Consider the following 16,604-nt stretch of genomic DNA (forward strand, 5'->3'; position numbering starts at 1 on the left):
TCTTGCCTTCTGCCACCTCCCTCTGCCCACCTCCCAGGCTCCTGGGAGCCTGCTGACTGCCTTCCCTCCCTCGCTATTTCCCTCTATCTCTGTCTGCCTCAGGAGCACTCCTGGCCAGTGACCCACGCCCTGAAATGACACCTCCTCACTGCTGTACACACAGATGGGTCCAGGAGGAGAGCAACATCTGATCCAACTACCTCACACTGAGGAGTAAAAGAATTACTTTAGTTCTTTATCCCTCCTTGAGGAATTTGCCTCCTCAAAAGAGCTTTCTGGGTCATTTAAATGATCTCTGCCCTCCTACCCACTTCTCTGAAAGGGCCCTTTTCCCCCAGGGCGTTTGCAGACTCTACTTTTTGAGCTCGTGGAGTCTCCTCAATGCAGCCTCTGGGGAGGGTAGTTCCATCAAAGGATGGGAGTGGGAGACTCTTCCAGGGGTGACCTCAGAAGCATTTAACAACCAGTGCAGAATAAGCACCAACGACTTGCCAGCTGGAGGGCCCCACGGCCTTGGGTCAGCAGGGCATTAACCAGCACGGGGTCCTGGGAGAAAAGCCATGTGGTGGGAACACTCAGGGAAGCAGGTCTGTCAATGAGCACAGAAGTGTTTCTGCATTCTAACAACCATGTGGCAGCACTGGGCTGGCTGTGTGTCGCTTCTGGTCTGCCCCTATCTTGTCCAGTTCCTGCTGTTCCACTGGGAAAGGTCCCTGGGCCATTTGTTCCCTCTGTTAGAGGGAAAGTGACCTGGGCTGAAGCTGGGTAACGCCATGCATGGCCTTTGAGCAGAGCCAGCCGCGTGGAATCCCGGGTGAACAGGATCTCAGGCCCTCGACCCACTGTGTGACCTTGAAGGGCCGAGCTGCCTCTGACTGTCCTTCCCCTCGCCCCTCCTCGCAGTTATTTTCGTCCAGCCTGACAGCCCTTGGCGGTCCCAGCAGTCTGGGCCCCGTGAGTCGGATGCAAAACAGGCAGCACAAACGTCTGGTGCTGAATCCCAAGAGGATTCCTCTCGGGGCGCCATCACGTGGGAACATGGCCTCCGCACTGTGCATCCGACGGGACCACAGGCCTGGAGGACGCTGGCCGTGTGGTAGGCAGAGAGCTGGGTTCTCTGTGGTTCAAGCCTGGCTCCTGTCTGGGGACGCCGTCCGAGGCCTGGTGGTGAGTACACCCTGTCACGGAGCCCGGAGACCTCCCAGCTGTGTGCAGGGAACTGCTGGAGGGTAGGTGTCAGCAGCTGACAAGAGGGCAGGAACGGGCCCTGCTGGGCTCCCAGTCCCCAGCCTTGGCCGTGGCGGACAGCAGGTCTGTTCTGGGTTCATTGCAGTGGGCGGGAGACAGGTGGGCTGGGGCAGACAGGGTTCCCAGGAGACCTCTTTGCGGCCCCTGTGTGGTTACTGTCTCAGGAAGTGAGACAGACACTATGTTCCGGCCCCTGGGGGTCTGGGAAGGCTGCAGCCAGGAAGTCACTGCTCTTGGCTGGGGTCTGATCTCTAGGGGAGCAGCGTGCCTTAGGTCATTGTGCCTTTTAGGTTAAAGCGTTGTTCCCCAACCTGAGATTAATGCCTACTGCCCATGTGTCCTGGAGCAGGAGAGAGGTCTGGGTACAGCTCTTGGGGGGCTCTCCTGAGACTCATCTCTCCAGGGAAAAAATGAGACCAAGCTTCTGAGATCAGAATAGCCCCAGGAGAAGCTGGGACAAGCAGTGAGGAGGGGAGAGGGGCCAAAGGAGAAGGGGGCCTCTGCCGGGTGAAGAAGACACCTTCATATATGAACCAGTCCAGGAAGCAGAGCAGAATAGGCAACGCCATTTTTAGAGCTCCTGGAAAAGAACTCTCCTCATTCCTGGGGGCAAAGCCAGCTCAGAAAGCCCCAACTTCAGTGATTTCAGAGACCCAGGAGTGGCAGAGCACAGCTCCTGCTGGCCTCCCAGCTGCCCCCTGGGAAGACCCAGGAACAGCCACATAAGCAGGAGACCCCACAATGCCAGGAGGGGCGGGGGAAGAAGATCGCAGGAGGGGTGCCATGTGGCTGCTCCTGGCAGCCCTGCCACTGGGGGGCAGGGGTGCAGCTGGCCTCTCCAGGGGGCGGGCCCTCCGGGTAGAAGATGCCCCTCGACTGGGCAGCAAATTCCTCCGGGCTGGCAGGATGGTGCCAGTGGCTCTGCGCAAGGGAGTGGTTCTGAAGGCCGGGATGGGGTAAGCCAGAGAGGAGGTGCTGGGGAGGATGGGGCCGGGCACTCTTCCTAGGATGGCAAGCTGGCTGCTCGGGGCAGATAGCCCTGGACAGCTATGGAAGAAGGACCAGGGCCAGGCAGGAAAGGCCAGGGGGCCAGCGGGCGTGGGCGAAGGTTCCATCTCGGCTGCATAGCTGTTGAGGTGGGAGAGAAGGCGAATCCGCACCGGGTCTGCACGGCTGCTGGGCCCTTCCAGGACCCCCAGGTACCTGATGACCTCGGTAAGGCACTCCCGAAAACCGATGCTCCGGAAGTCGACTGCCAGGGCTCGAGCATCAAAGAATCCTGCAAAGTGAGGCACGATGAGGGCATGCCAGGCAGGAGACAAGCACTGAGCCTGGGGTCAGACTGTCTGAGTTCTGGACCTGCTTTCCCCACTCACCCCCTGGGTGACCTTGGCCATGTCACCTCACCTCTCTGAGCCCCAGTCTCACCATCTTAAAGTGGGAATAATCATCCCTACTGGGGTAGAGGGGGTGGACTGTGCGGACCAAATGAGTTCACTAAACTATGAAGCATTATAAAATGTAAAGTGTTATTTTCATCACCATTCATGATGAACCCGAAGAAGGAAATCTGCGGCCCAGATAACTTCATTTAAATAGACACTTGCCAGATGTGTGCACATGGAGGTGTAGAACAACCCTGCCTGCTGACGGGGGCGGATGCTGGGAGGTGGCAGCAGCAGCCATTAGAGCTGGGAGACTCCTTGGAGAGGAGGGCATAGGGTGGCAATGAAGCATGAGGCCTTTGGGGGCCAGCTGCTTGACCATGGACTTAACTAGCGCCCTGACTGTGGACATGCCTTGATTTCCTTAGCTGTATATAAGGCTATATGTATATACCCAGGGCCTGGGTATATAACAGGCCCTGCCATGTACAGATGGGAGGGCGAAATGAAATGGTGCACAGAAATGCTTAACAGATGAAAAGTTAGCTATCATTTATATGACTGGTTTGGCCCCCATAAGCATTCGAGTTTGTTCCCCAGCCCAAAGGGCAGTCTAGAAAGCAGGACCCCACTCTGGTCCTCAGCTGCTGCCCTCAGGCCAGGGACCCTGGCTTTGGCTTGACTTCAGTGTGGGATGACCAGGGGGACCGCCTGCAGAAGTATTCACATTCTCACAGCTTCTCCACACTTGCCCGTCTCTCGACCACCTTCTGGGTAAAGACAGAACAGCCCCAGTGAGCACTGGCTTCATGATCATGGTAGCAAATATCGGGTCCCTGGTTCACGGCTGAGGTCCCTACAGAGGAACAGCTTGGCAGGAGATGATGTTTGGAGCCAGGCCTCCTATGCCGTGAGACCTGGCTCTGCTGTCTACTTAGTCGTGCAACTTTGAGCAAATCCCATCACCTTTCTCTGTTCACTGTTCTTTTTTCACTAACATTTGCTGAGTTCTTCCTAAGCACTTAATTTGCATTAGCTAATTTAAACCTCATAAAAACCTATCATTATAACCATTATGGGGCAGTGGTTAAGAATCCTCCTGCCAATGCAGGGGACACGGGTTCAAGCCCTGGTCCAGGAAGATCCCACATGCCACAGAGCAACTAAGCCCGTGCACCACAACTACTGAGCCTGCGCTCTAGAGCCCGCGAGCCACAACTACTGAGCCCGCGTGCCACAACTACTGAAGCCCGCACGCCTAGAGCCCGTGCTCCACAACAAGAGAAGCCACCGCAATGAGAAGCCCGCGCACCGCAACGAAGAGCAGCCCCTGCTCTCCGCAACTAGAGAAAGCCCGCGCGCAGCAACGAAGACCCAACGTAGCCATAAATAAATACATTTATATTTTTAAAAAACCCTATCATTATTCCCATTTTAGAGATAAGGAAACTGAGGAATAAAGAGCTTAAATCATTTGTCCAAGGTCCTAAAGCTAGTAAGTAATAAACTCAGTGTTCAAATACAAAGCCAGCGCTCTAAGCCAATTCTCTGTCTTCCCATCAGCCCTTAGCCAGAAAACAGTGAGGATAACAGCACCCACCCTCGAGGTTCTTGTGAGAATCAAATGAGATAACATTAGAGAAAGCATTTGGAAAACTATAAAATGCTGCCCAAATATTAGTCACTAGTTTTCTTTTAATTGGATAAATATAAATGTAGCTTGAAATACCTCCCCCATTGGTTGATTAGAGACAGTTCCCACTGTTGGCTGTGCATTCCTTTGGCACAAGTTCTCCAAGTGACCACCTGCAGCAGGGTCATGGGGTGTGTTTGCTAAACTGGCAGATTCCTAAACTCCAATCCAGACTTACTGCCTCGGGATCTCTGGGCTGTGACCCGTGACGCTGTCTGCCCCTACATGACACTGCTGCCCGCCGAGGCTTGAGAGGCACCAGGCTGGGCTGCTTAACATGCAACCATCCCCTTGAGGGGGTAGCAAGTTAAGGCTTCAAGACTTAAGTCTTTGGAGCCAAGGTCAGTGGAGCTTTCAAGGTTTCCCAATTGTGAAATTACCAAAACACACAGAGCGGCTTCAGGCAGACAGAATTTCCATCTGTCCAGAGGTCTTTTAAAAGCCACAGTTCCGTGACTTTTTTGCAGTGGACTAGCTCGAAATAACAGAATGCGTTAACATTCGCATCCTACTAAAATCCCACGACTGATCTTCAGCGGTGAGCGTGACATATCCTCCCAGCACTGCCAAGGACACAAGAGCTCAGAAGCGTAGACCAGTGGGTCGGCACACTAGTGAAGCGCTGTGGCTAAAAACCTCAGGCGTGTCCCTCCCACTGGGATCACAGTGAGAATGAGCTCATTCAGGCTGATGCTTAACGAGGCCCTGGGGGCAGGGGGATCAGTAATCTGTTGTAGAAGAGCTCCTCCAAAGTTCAAGGCTGGAAGGAGTGGAGTTTATGAAAGGGCTAGGACACATGGAGACAATAAAAGCGGAGAGGGCAATGCCAAAAGAAGAAGAAAGACAAGCTTTGCGAACGTTCCACCTGGATCTGCTTCAGCCCCTCTGTGAACTGTGAGCTCCGTGAGGGCAGGGACCACGTCTACTTTGCTCACCAAAGTATCCCCAGGGCCCAGCCCCCAAATATTGGCTGCAGGAATGGTTCCAGGAAAGTAAAGCATCAGTACCTGTCCCGCCAGTGGCGTGGAGCATTTTCAAGTGATCTACCGTCATCTGCAGGACCTCGGCTTTCTCCAGCTTGGAGGAGCCCTGTGTGTACAGAAGACAGAAGAGTGGCGGCCTTCAGCTGACCTCTGTCGCCCACCTCCCCCACATGGCGTCATCAGCACTCACGACCTCAGTTTCCTCCTCCTCCTCCCACTCCACCACTGCCTGCAATCGGGCTTCTGCTTTAGCCAAGCCCACCAAATCTAACCCATCCTCTTCAGTTCTCATTTTAGCCCACCTGTCCACCACATTGCTGACCATCCTTCTTGAAAGCCCTCCTCCCCTGCTTTCTTGCTCTAACTGTCCCTTAAGACGGTGGTGTTCCCAGTGGGTGATGGCTGACTTTTTTCTCGCTCTGTGCGCTCTCCTCGGAGGGTCCCCTCTACCTCTGTGGCTTCAGGCACCATCACCAGAATGTCACTCCGGCATCCTCCCCTGCCTCCTAGACCAGCTTTACCGGGAATCCAACTTCACACTCGCCACACACACAACCAAGATCGGGCTCATTGTCTTATTCCAAAGCATCTGCTCTTCCTCCATTCTCTCTCTTGAGGAGTGTTTCCGAAGCCTCCAGCATCACCTGGTCTCCCAGGTGAAACCTGAGGGTCGGACTCTCCATGTGAGTCCCTTGAAGGTAGGTACCAGGTCTAGTTCATGGCTGGACTTGTGAAGGTTTTAGTGAATGTCTGTGGAATGACTGACTTGTTCTCCCCAGCAGAAAGGAAGACACAGGACCTATGACCATGCCTTGGCGCACACGGTGAGAATCTTCGAGGTTGTCTGATTGATTCAACTGTCTGACTCCCCACTGGAGTCCCTCCACTCCAGCATGTTCAATGACAGAGACTTCACTCCCCAAGCGGCCTGTTCTACTTTCAGATAGTTCTGGAAATGTCAGTAGTGCATTAGTGCTCTACTACTGTGCAGAGGGACAGGGCACTTTAGGATCACAGTAGTGCAGAGGGATAGGGCACTTTAGGATCACACAGTCTGTGTCCAGTTCCGCTCTGCTACTTACTAGCTGTGTGATCTGGTATAAGTTACTTCACCTCTCTGTGCTTCAGTTTCCTTACCTGTGCAATGTGCATAATAATCCCTACCCTTCAGGATCATTCTGAGCATTCAGTGCAACCGGATGATGGACATAAAGCCACAACTCCTGAGACACCTCAGTAAATATGAATTTCCATCCCCCTTATTCTTGGCCATCAACAGATATCAGTAAATGATATCACAGCACTTCAGGCAGCTGCCACCAATCGATAAGAGATGCCGTGAGAAGTGAACCTTATCTGCCACCCGCACAGCATCTCCTCTAGCACATTCAGCAATGTCACATACCTGCTTCTCAAAGGCAGTGGGGACCAAGCGCCGCAGTTCAGAAAGGCTGCTGTTGATGCGGTCCCGGCGCCGTTTCTCTATGATCTAAAAAACAAGGATGAAACAAACAAACAAAAACCAAGTAGGCACTTCATCACAGTTTCCAACACACCTTGACGGGCACTGGCTCATATCTTCCGTCACAATATTTCTGTCAGGGAGATAAATCCATTCTTACATTATGGAAGAGGAAAACGAGGCTCAGAGAGGGGCAGGATTTGCTTAAGGTCACACAGCAAGGAAGTGCAAGGTTGGGACTAGAACTCAGATCTCTTGTCTTGATCTAAGGAGTGGTATTCAAAACGTTTAACCACTGATACAGCAGGGCACCAACCAATTAGAACAGGAACACCAGCCACAGCACTGGAGCAGGTCCTGGAGGCCCCTCCTGGGCCAGGGAGACCCCTTGAGGTGCTGGGTCATGAGGTCTGAGGAGTCCCAGGCATTGCTCTCTCCAGCTGGGAAGGCCTTTCATTCCCACAAGCTCACTCTCATCTCACAATACTGGTAGCGGAATACTGATAGCAGGACAGAAATTGCAACACCCATTTTACCAATAAAGAGAACGAGGGCTGGGTGGACGTGGCTGCTTAAGGTCTTTTGGTTAGTGAGTGGCAGGGCTGCTCTCTGCCAGATTCTGGTCTCTGCCAGATTCCGGTCTCTGGACTCCCAGGGCAGAAGCACAGCTGCATCCTGGGGGAAAAGTAGGGCCAAGAGCAAGGACGGACTCCCCCTTCTTCCGTCCCCCTTCCCTACCCCTCAGCACACTAAGAGGGAAGGAAAGTTCTGAGCTCAGAGAGAAGCAGGGGAAGGCTGGAATAAATGATAATGGCTAATTGTGCGTCAGGTTCTGTTCTGAGTGCATTACATTAATTCACTTCAAAACAACCCTTTGAGGTAGGTACCATCATTATTTCAGTTACACAGATGAAAAAATGAGGCACACAGAGATTAAGTGGCTTGCACAAAGTCACCCAGCTAGCTACTGGCAAAGCTGGGACTTGAACCCAGGCAGGGCCGCTTCCCGGTGGTGTTTCTGACCAGGGTTCTCTGCGTCAGGCCCCTGGGAACTCAGGGCAAACATTTGTCTGACAGCTCTGCTGAGATACGCACTCACCCCTCTGCGTTTCTTCCTGGCTTGCATTTGTGAAGGGCTGGGGGTGGACAGCGGCCGGGCCATCTGGCTGGAGAGGAAAAGAAAGGCTGATTTTTCAGAGGACCATCTCCCTGGCCTGGGCTGACCTCGGAGGCCGGCTGTGGGCGGGCACAGACCCCTCCCAGGCGGCCGAGGTCTCCCAGGCCGGGAAGAGGCACAGGGCAGGCGTGGGTGGGGACGCCTTCTCTCCCCTTCTCCCCGGGGGCTCATTTCTCCCCGGGCCAAGTCCTCCCCTGCACAGAGCTTCCTGCCCCAGAGTCGCCGGAGGCTGGGGCCATGGGTGGGGGGCCTTGGCTCTCGCCCGGACCTGACCGCTCGGCCTTGCCTCCTGCCCCTCGCCCCTCGCCCTCGTTGCGCTGCCGCGGCCGTCGGGGGAACCGCAGCCCGGCCGCCCGGCTCCTGCAACCCGATCCCCCGGGCGGGGCGGGCGAGGGCACGGGCGGCGGCGGTGGGGCCGGGCCTGCGGGTTAGGTTTCAGAGGGAGCCGCTGGGAACGAGCGTGGAAAGAACAGATGCCGCCGCTTCCCACGGGCCGGGCCCGCCGGTCGCCCGCCCTCCACCCGGCCTGCAGCTGCCGCCTCCTCCCACGCTGCGCGGCCGGGGCGAGGGGGAGGCGACATCTGGGTCACAGGGCCCTCTCTGGACTCTCGGGACGTGGCCCCAGCCTCCCCAGAAGGCTCCAGCCCTGCATCGTGTCAGGCCTCCGGTCCCCAGGCTTGGCTGAAGGATGTATGTTTGCTGGCGACCCAGGAGTTCCCATCACCGGGAGGAGGCTCAGCCCTCTGGGGTTTTTCCTGCCCAGACTGACCAATCCTCCTCAGCCCAACTGCTCGCCCTCTTAATGTTTTCCCGCTTCAGAGGCTCTCTTGGAATGAAGGAGATTCTCTGGGTTGCACTTAGGATCATTCACTTGGCCAACACGCCAGAGGCCCCACTCAGACTGAGGGCTGGACTGGATGCCCTCAGCCAGGCCCCAGCCCTCCAGAGCCCAGCTCCCATTGGAGACATCACAGCCACAAATAACTTTAGACAAGGTGACTCCCCTGCTATTTCAGAACGCGAAATGCCACACATCTGAACAGGAACCCAAGAGCTTGCCTCCACCTCTCCTTTTCTGCCTAGGTTCTCATCTCAGCGAAGGTACCCATATCCCACTTCTGCAAGGTGGACACCCGGCCACCATCTTTGATTCCTCCTCTGTCCTCACCTACCCCATCAAAACCTGCCCATTCCATGTCTAAAATACATCTCACACCCGTCCCCCTTATCTCCACTGCTGATCTCGGGACCAAGCCTCCATCATCTTTCTAGACTGCAGGAGTCTATTAACACCCGCTGCCTCCTACAAGCGGGCAGAGTGATCATCTAAATGCAAATCTGATCATGTCACTCTCTTACAGGGCCTTCCCAATGCTTTTAGGATCAAGGCCACCATCTTTCAGGTAGCCCAGCTGGCCCCTGTCACCTCCTAGACTCAATTCTCTTTTGCTCTGTGCACTCCAGCCTGTGAATGCACTAACTCCTTCCTGTGGTGGCACATACTGTTCCCCTAGCCCGGAACTCTCTGGTCCACTCCCTCTCCCCACCCCCAAGCCCCAGCCCCTTTGCCTAGTAACTTCTACCACCTTTCAGATCTCAACTCAAATGTCAACTTCCAGGGGAGCCTTTTCTGACATCGCCCCTCCCACTTGATACCCCCTCCTTTACACTATCCTAGCATCCTGCATTCATAGCATTTGTGCCCATTTGTTGCTTTATATTTATATGATTATTTGATTAAGGTCTATCTCTCCATCGTCTGTAAGTTCCATGAGGCCATGAACCATATCTGTCTCATTCACAGTTGTACCCAGTACCCAGAAAGTGACATGACAGAGCTCGTGGTTGAGCTCCTCCTCCTGCCCTCATCTTTGGCATCACCGGAGAACACAGAGGTGAGACCATAAAATCTATGTCTTGGGACTTCTTTGGTGGTGCAGTGGTAAAGAATCCGCCTTCCAATGCAGGGGACGTGGGTTCGATCCCTGGTCAGGGAACTAAGATCCCACATGCCTTGGGGCCACTAAGCCTGCGCGCCACAACTACTGAGCTTGTGCGCCTCAACGAGAGAGCCCACGCGCCGCAAACTACAGAGCCCACGCATCCTGGAGCCCGCACTACACAACTAGAGAGGGAAAAACCCGCATGCCATAGCTAAAGAGAAGCCCGTGTGCTGCAACGAAAGAACCCGCATGCCTCAACCAAGATCCCACGTGCCTCAACTAAGACCTGACGCAGCCAAATAAATAAAAAAATATTAAAAAAAAAAATCTATGTCTGAGGCCTTTGTGGAATGGGGGCATATGTGGCTGACTGGGAGGGTCCCAGCCCGGGTCCCAGCCCACGTGACGACCCTCCTGGAATTAGAGGTTGGATCATTTTCATCAACTGCTTAAAGAGATAAGGTTGCACGGGAGACCAGATCAACATTTGTCAAACCTACTGCTATGTCCCTGGCTTCATCTAGCTACATCTGGAAAAGGATATCTCCATCCAAACATCTGGACAAGAATGTAAGAGGCCTATGAAAGCTTGTGGGAGGGATGGGTCAGCAAGCTAGATCCAGGGCTCAGGTGGCCAGATCCTGAGATCTGTAGGGCAGCTTGTTTACAAAGCTTCAGTTTGGACAAGCCACAAGAGCCAAGGTCTACTAAGAAACACGGCCTTTGTCCCCGCAGCCTGGATAATGTGTCTCCTGGGGTATCGGGTTACCACTGCTCACGTCACTGCCTCTCAGCCTGATCCCTCCTCAGGGACCATCTGTTGGAGGCTGACACACCCCTTTCAGAGCGTGGCAGCTCAGCCACCCTTTTTTCCACTCTCCTGGTTCTCTGCAGTGCTATCCCTCTCCCCCCACTCCCGCATCCCACAGGCAAGCCTCACTTCACAGCTTTCTCGGCATCACTACATATACTTCCCTCCTTTGAGGGGAAGCCCCATTTTACAGATGAGGATGTTGAGCACTGGGGAGGTAAGGCAGCTTGCCCAGCCTACGCAGCTGCTGAGGAGCAAAGCCAGCATGGGAATCCACATCTTCTGGCTTCAAATTCAGCATTGTTTTCCCTCCTAATTCCTATTTCCTGTCTGTCTGAATAGCCCTCCAGTCCCCTTAGCCTTAAAGTTCCCAAGAGCTCAGCCAGAGCTAGCTCTTTTCCAGGCTGTGATCTGGCCCTGACATTGGGAGAGGGTGTGAGAGATTCTTGTCTGAGAGTCTGAAAATAAGGCAGATTTTCATGGACCCAGAGAAGATATGTTGACCCCCAAGATCTGCTCCATGGGCCTCAAGGGGTCCCTAGCCAGAATGCTGGGGTGGTCTCTTGGGGGAGGGGCAGCTTTCCAGGTGGTCTGGCTGCTAGACCTGACTACCCTCAGCGCTCACCCTCACTTCCTTTTTGGGAACTCCCCCGAGGAGCCCTTGCAGGTGACCCCACTCATTTTCCATCAACCAAAGGCAGAATCACAATGTCTCCAATGAAGGGCTCTCAGAGAGCACTGAGCCCACCTGTAAAATGAGGAAGCTCAGAGAGGGGAAGGGATCTGCTCCAGGCCACACAGCAAATTAGAGGAAATTCCAGAACTGGAGCCAAGTCTACTGGCTTTTCATCCAATGCTCCCCATACAGTCATCGCCCCACCATGTACATTTCATAGCCAGTACTTTTTGTTCTAGAGAGCACTTCCATGTTCACTTGTCTCATTTATCATACAATGAGTTAAGTATATTATTGGGCCATGTCACACTTAGGAAAAATAATCACTTGATAGCTGGAGTGACAGAGACACAAAGTCCAGTCTTCAGATGTCCAGGCTTTTCATTAGACCGTGCTGCCTCACGGCCAGGGCACCCTCCAACTGAACAGCGACCCCTTAGAGAGCACCTTTCATTGCAAGTTGCCTTGTGCCAAAGCAGGGAGCTGTGTGCCTTAAGTCCATTACCTCATCAAAGCCTCACCCTATGAGGTAAGGTATTAGCATCCCCATTTCGTAAAGGAGAAAATTAGAATTCAGAAAAGGGTGGTCACTTGCCCATGTTCATGGTGGCGAGACTTCAAAGGCCACCATGTGCCTTAAGTGACCCACAGACCCTGACCCAGTGCCTGACGTGGCGGGTGCTCATTAAATTTTTGCAGAGGGAGGGGGGAAACAATATTCTCAGTTTGGACCCACATGTGTCAGGGGGCTGTGTTCAGATAGGAGCTCTGAGGGTGATTCCCGTATATGGGGCAGGACACTGCCACCAGGCAGATGCCTACAGTGGCAATGGAACACAACCCGCTCTTTACTCTTACAGGGTGGGGGGGATTTGCACCCTGCCTCTGACCCTGGGGAGGCTGGCTGCTCCAGTCCCCTGGCCCTTGCCAATGTTCATCTGGCCTTCTTTGTCCATGAAGCTCTTCTTCTCTGAGAGTTCCCTGAGGGCAGAGGCTGAGCAGGATACATCTGGGCCCCCCACGCCCAGCCCAGGGTCTGGGCCACAGCAGGCATCGTTCAGCGCTCCCTGAATTGAAGCATTGATGTCTGCTGGGGGGGAGGGCCCTTTGGTGAGTGCTACAAAGAGGGGTCTATAAGTCGGCCTCTGCCAGATGTCCAACTGCTTCTCTCCTCTGGGGGGGGGGGGTCTGCTTGCCTAAGAATCTAGACAGTCTAAAAAAATGGGCTCTAGTTGAAAGGACAAAATGTATAGGAAAAAAACTGCCTAGTGATCCTTTATGCCAGAGTCCAAATGCCACCACCTTCAGGAAGCTCTCCCTGCACTTTTGGTTGTGAGTGACCTCTCCCTGCTCAGGTGCCCTCACAGCCCACAGTCTATCTCTCCTTCCATCTTCCATCCGGTCCATGGACTTTGTGTGACCTGGCAGGTCACTGACCAGGCTGCAAATTCTTGGAGGACAGAAGGCAGCTCCAATCAGCCTAGCTCTCTGACACCAATTTCATGCCTCTGATTCATGAAGACCCAATGACACTGAGCTTGAGACACCTCCCCGCCAACCCCCCACCCCATAGTGCTGGGCCCTTCCCCTGCTCCTAGCAGGCACAGACTCAGAGAATTGATTCTCTAAAGAGCAGTTTCTGCTAAACAATTTTAAAAGGCTATTAAGTTGCATAGGGAATGCTATTATATACCCCAAAACCTCATGGACAGGAAATTACCTTCTATTATAAGCTAGAAGGAATTGGAAGCTGGTGGCACTTTACTGGGACTTGTGACTGAGGCAGGATCCCCTGGTCTCAGAAAACTGGAGATCACTGAAAGTATGAAATACCCTCAAAAACATCCCTAAGAATGAACTGAATCCCCCTTTCAAATCTATTCTAGAGAGTCAGGTTTGGATGAGCCAGGAGGGACCAGATAGGCTTCCTTTTCTCACTCCCTGTTCTCCTTTAGTTTACTGATGAGGAAACAGGCTCACAAAGGGAAAGCAATGCCCCAAGATCACACGGTAACTTGGTGGCAGATTTGGGGCTGGGACCCAAGTCTGCAGACTCCCAGTCAGTCCCTGCTGCTCTTTCAGGGTTCTGAGTATCACATATTGGGTGCTTGATACTACTTAAGCATTTGCTACGTGCTGGGCTCTGTGTGAAGCCCTTGACACAGGTTATCTCATCTGATTTTCCTAATTATCCTATGAGGTCAGTTCTATTATTTATACCCATTTTGCAGATGAAGAAACTGAAGCTTAGATCGTTCACAGAACTGGGATGTAACAGAACTTATACAAGTTCAGTTTGTTCTATAGGTTTGAAGCAGGGTCAGAAAACGTACCAAGAGTTGAAAGATATTGACAGCAGACTGGTGCAGTAGAAAGAGCACTGGAATCAGAGTCTAGGCCCTTGCAAGGACCATGGGCAGGTCAGCGATTATTTTCTTCAATATTAAAACTTTAATTCCAAAGATTTTCTTCCCCTGGAAGTTTTGTGTCTGTCTCTGTGTGTGTGTGTATGTTTGTGTGTGTGTGTGTGTGTGTATGTGTGTGTGTGTGTGTGTGTGTGTGTGTGTACTATATGAAAAGTGCACCCCGGCTAGGGTAAAATTAAGAAAGTATGGTTACTCTGCATAGTCACTGCAGAGTAGTGACTACTCTACTTCAGGACCAGGGGGTGTGATACCAACAGTCCATGAGGGTTTCCTAAGATCTTCAGGGAAAAGCCCTCCCTGGCGGCGCAGTGGTTAAGAATCCACCTGCCAACTCAGGGGACAGGGGTTCGAGCCCTGGTCCAGGAAGATCCCACATGCTGCGGAGCAACAAAGCCCGTTCGCCACAACTACTGAGCCCACGTGTCACAACTACTGAAGCCCGCGCGCCTAGAAACCCATGCTCCACAACAAAGAGAAGCCACCGCAACGAGAAGTCCGCGCACCGCAACGAAGAGTAGCCCCCGCGCAGCAACAAAGACCCAACGCAGCCGAAAATAAATAAAATAAAAATAAATTAAAAAAAAAAAAAAGTCCTCGCCAGTAGCCTCACTTGGACAGAAAGATATCTCCAACCGGACCTCAGACCCCGAGCTGAACTCTCCCTCCATCCCAGCATCTCGAGCACTAAACGGCCGAGAGCGCACAGGATCCCGGGCACTCGTGCGCGTAACGGTGGCGCCACACCTGCGTCTACCCCGGTCGCTCCAGGACTGGCCCCGCGCTCGCCGGCCCGTCGGCTTGCTCCCCAGCCTGCTCGCCCCGGCGCGCACCGCGCCCCCAGCCCGCCTTACCTCAGCTCGCCCTCGTGGCCCACGTCGATGGGTCCGTCGGACTCGCTGTCGGAGCCGCTCGGCTCCCGGGGCCGCTTCATCGTGAGCGCGGGCTGCGTGGCTCTCCGCCCGGCGGCGCGGGCGGCGAGCCGGGAAGTCGGGCCCCGCCCCAGCCCCGCCCCGGGGGCGCAGCCACCGCCCTTTCCCAGGGCCCTTTCCTGCGTCGCAGCCCCGGGCGCCCCCTCGCCCCCTCCGTGACGCGCTGGCCGAGCCGTGGGAAGGTCCCGGGCGGTCGCCGCCCCGCCGACGGCTGGGAGGTCCGGCTCCGCTCCCTCGGCCGCCGCGCGCTGGGTGGCCTTGGGCAGGTGCCTTTGGAGGCCTCCGGGGAAGCCAAGGGGTCCCCGTCTGTCCGTGGTTCGCCCCGGGGCGCTGTCAGCCTGTGGAGGCGCTGCTCCGCTATGCCCCCGCCTCTTTAGAGGTCCCCTCGCCGGCTCCTGCCTCCTGGGGTTCTGGGGGCGGCAGACACATCGGTTTGGGGAGGTTGGTGGGGTGGCTGTGGCCTGATCCTCGGCCAGAATTCTCTAGCAGCTTCTCCCAAAGGGGTCAGAGCAAGTAGAATGTGGGTGAGGGGGCCATGCCCAAAAGGGATGGCCGAAGTTGTGGCTGCACCACCTGCGCAGGACCGGCTCTGGCCAAGGTGCCTGAAGACTTGTCTTGATCGTGGGTGTCCCTGGGAATTAGTTCCCAGTTCACCAGAGGCAGAGCTGTCCTGGGAGGCCAAGAGTGCCTGGAGAGGGCCTATTCCTGAAGCTGTTGCAGGGCCTCTGAAGGGGGTGGGTGGCACCCTCCAGCCTCCCTTCCTGGGACCCTCCTCCCCCCTACAACAGACCAAACTGTTCACTAGGTAGGGGCTCCGACTGCCCTGCCCCTAGGGAGGGAGACTCAAGGACGATTCTGAGATACACCTGCCATCCTCATGGGCCAGTGCCTCAGAGAGACCCCCCAAAGCTCAGAAGGAAATGGAATGGGGGCATCCTGGAAGGTGGCCTAATGAGCTGGAGGAGGAAATGGGAAGGTGGTCTCCATGTGGTGGGTCAGAGACGAAGTCTTTCCCTTTGACTCACCCCCCAGGACACAGAGGAAGCCATCTCCTCATTTGGGAGAGTGGGGTTAGTCATCTGAGAATAACTGCACTTTCACTCCCACTGTAAGACCTGCTTGGGGACACTTGATTATGGTGGTGGGACAGAACAATCCCGTGCCCCCTTCCACACATGTCCACAGACACTACCACGTGGCCAAGTATACGGACACATAGGTATAGACATGCACGGGTACACAGCTGGCATGCGCAGTCAGAACCTGCAGCTTGGGCTTCCTCAGGAGGCCCTGGTGTTCACCCCAGCCATACCTATGGACTCTCTTTTTCCAAATGCCCTCAGCACTCACATAACTTCCATGGACATGTACCAGTGGAGTGGAAACCTCAACCAACACAGAAGTTGTGCAGTCCATGCACTCTGCATTCCCTGGAAAAGCAGAAATCAGCCATGTTGCCCAGAGATCTGCCCTGCGTGTGACTGAGGTCACAGGGACTGGCAGTGGAGCAGATTTGCAGGGGAAGGTCAAGCTCCGTTGTAGGTATGTTCGTGTGAGATGCCCCGGGTCATCAAAATGGAGTGCACAGGGACTTCCCTGGGGGCACAGTGGTTGAGAATCCACCTGCCAATGCAGGGGACACAGGTTCGATCCCTGGTCTGGGATGATCCCACATGCCGTGGAGCAACTAAGCCCATGCGCCACAACTACCGAGCCTGCGCTCTAGAGCCCACGAGCCACAACTACTGAAGCCCGCACATCTAGAGCCCGTGCTCTGCAACAAGAGAAGCCACCGCAGTGAGAAGCCTGCGCACTGCAACGAAGAGTAGCCCCCACTCGCCACAACTAGAGAAAGCCCGCGCGCAGCAATG

At 54.5% G+C, this 16,604-nt stretch overlaps 1 protein-coding gene across 2 annotated transcripts; it reads right to left on the reverse strand.

Moving 5' to 3' along the window:
• Positions 1-1,173: 1,173 nt before the first annotated feature.
• Positions 1,174-14,756, reverse strand: HEYL (hes related family bHLH transcription factor with YRPW motif like). Of its 2 annotated transcripts, none has more exons than XM_036873910.1 (5): positions 14,656-14,756; positions 7,871-7,937; positions 6,715-6,798; positions 5,334-5,415; positions 1,174-2,527 (listed from the first exon to the last, which is right to left on the reverse strand). In XM_036873910.1, the coding sequence occupies exons 1-5, from the start codon at positions 14,733-14,735 to the stop codon at positions 1,869-1,871; spliced, it is 972 nt and encodes a 323-aa protein (XP_036729805.1). In that variant the 5' UTR covers positions 14,736-14,756; the 3' UTR covers positions 1,174-1,868. The 2 variants fall into 2 exon arrangements, with proteins under 2 accessions (XP_036729805.1, XP_036729814.1); XM_036873919.1 differs by lacking the exon at positions 14,656-14,756 and adding an exon at positions 8,217-9,420.
• Positions 14,757-16,604: the final 1,848 nt, after the last annotated feature.

The sequence above is a fragment of the Balaenoptera musculus genome, chromosome 1 (assembly GCF_009873245.2).
Source record: "Balaenoptera musculus isolate JJ_BM4_2016_0621 chromosome 1, mBalMus1.pri.v3, whole genome shotgun sequence".
Lineage (NCBI taxonomy): Eukaryota > Metazoa > Chordata > Mammalia > Artiodactyla > Balaenopteridae > Balaenoptera > Balaenoptera musculus.

Excerpts from the sequence above, each read along its gene's own strand:
- HEYL (XM_036873910.1), bottom strand. The coding sequence starts at position 14,735 with ATGAAGCGGCCCCGGGAGCCGAGCGGCTCCGACAGCGAGTCCGACGGA. Across the intron at positions 6,799-7,870 it reads CCAGGAAGAAACGCAGAGGG|ATCATAGAGAAACGGCGCCG; the intron begins GTGAGTGCGTAT and ends CTTGTTTTTTAG. Across the intron at positions 2,528-5,333 it reads CCACGCCACTGGCGGGACAG|GATTCTTTGATGCTCGAGCC; the intron begins GTACTGATGCTT and ends CTCACTTTGCAG.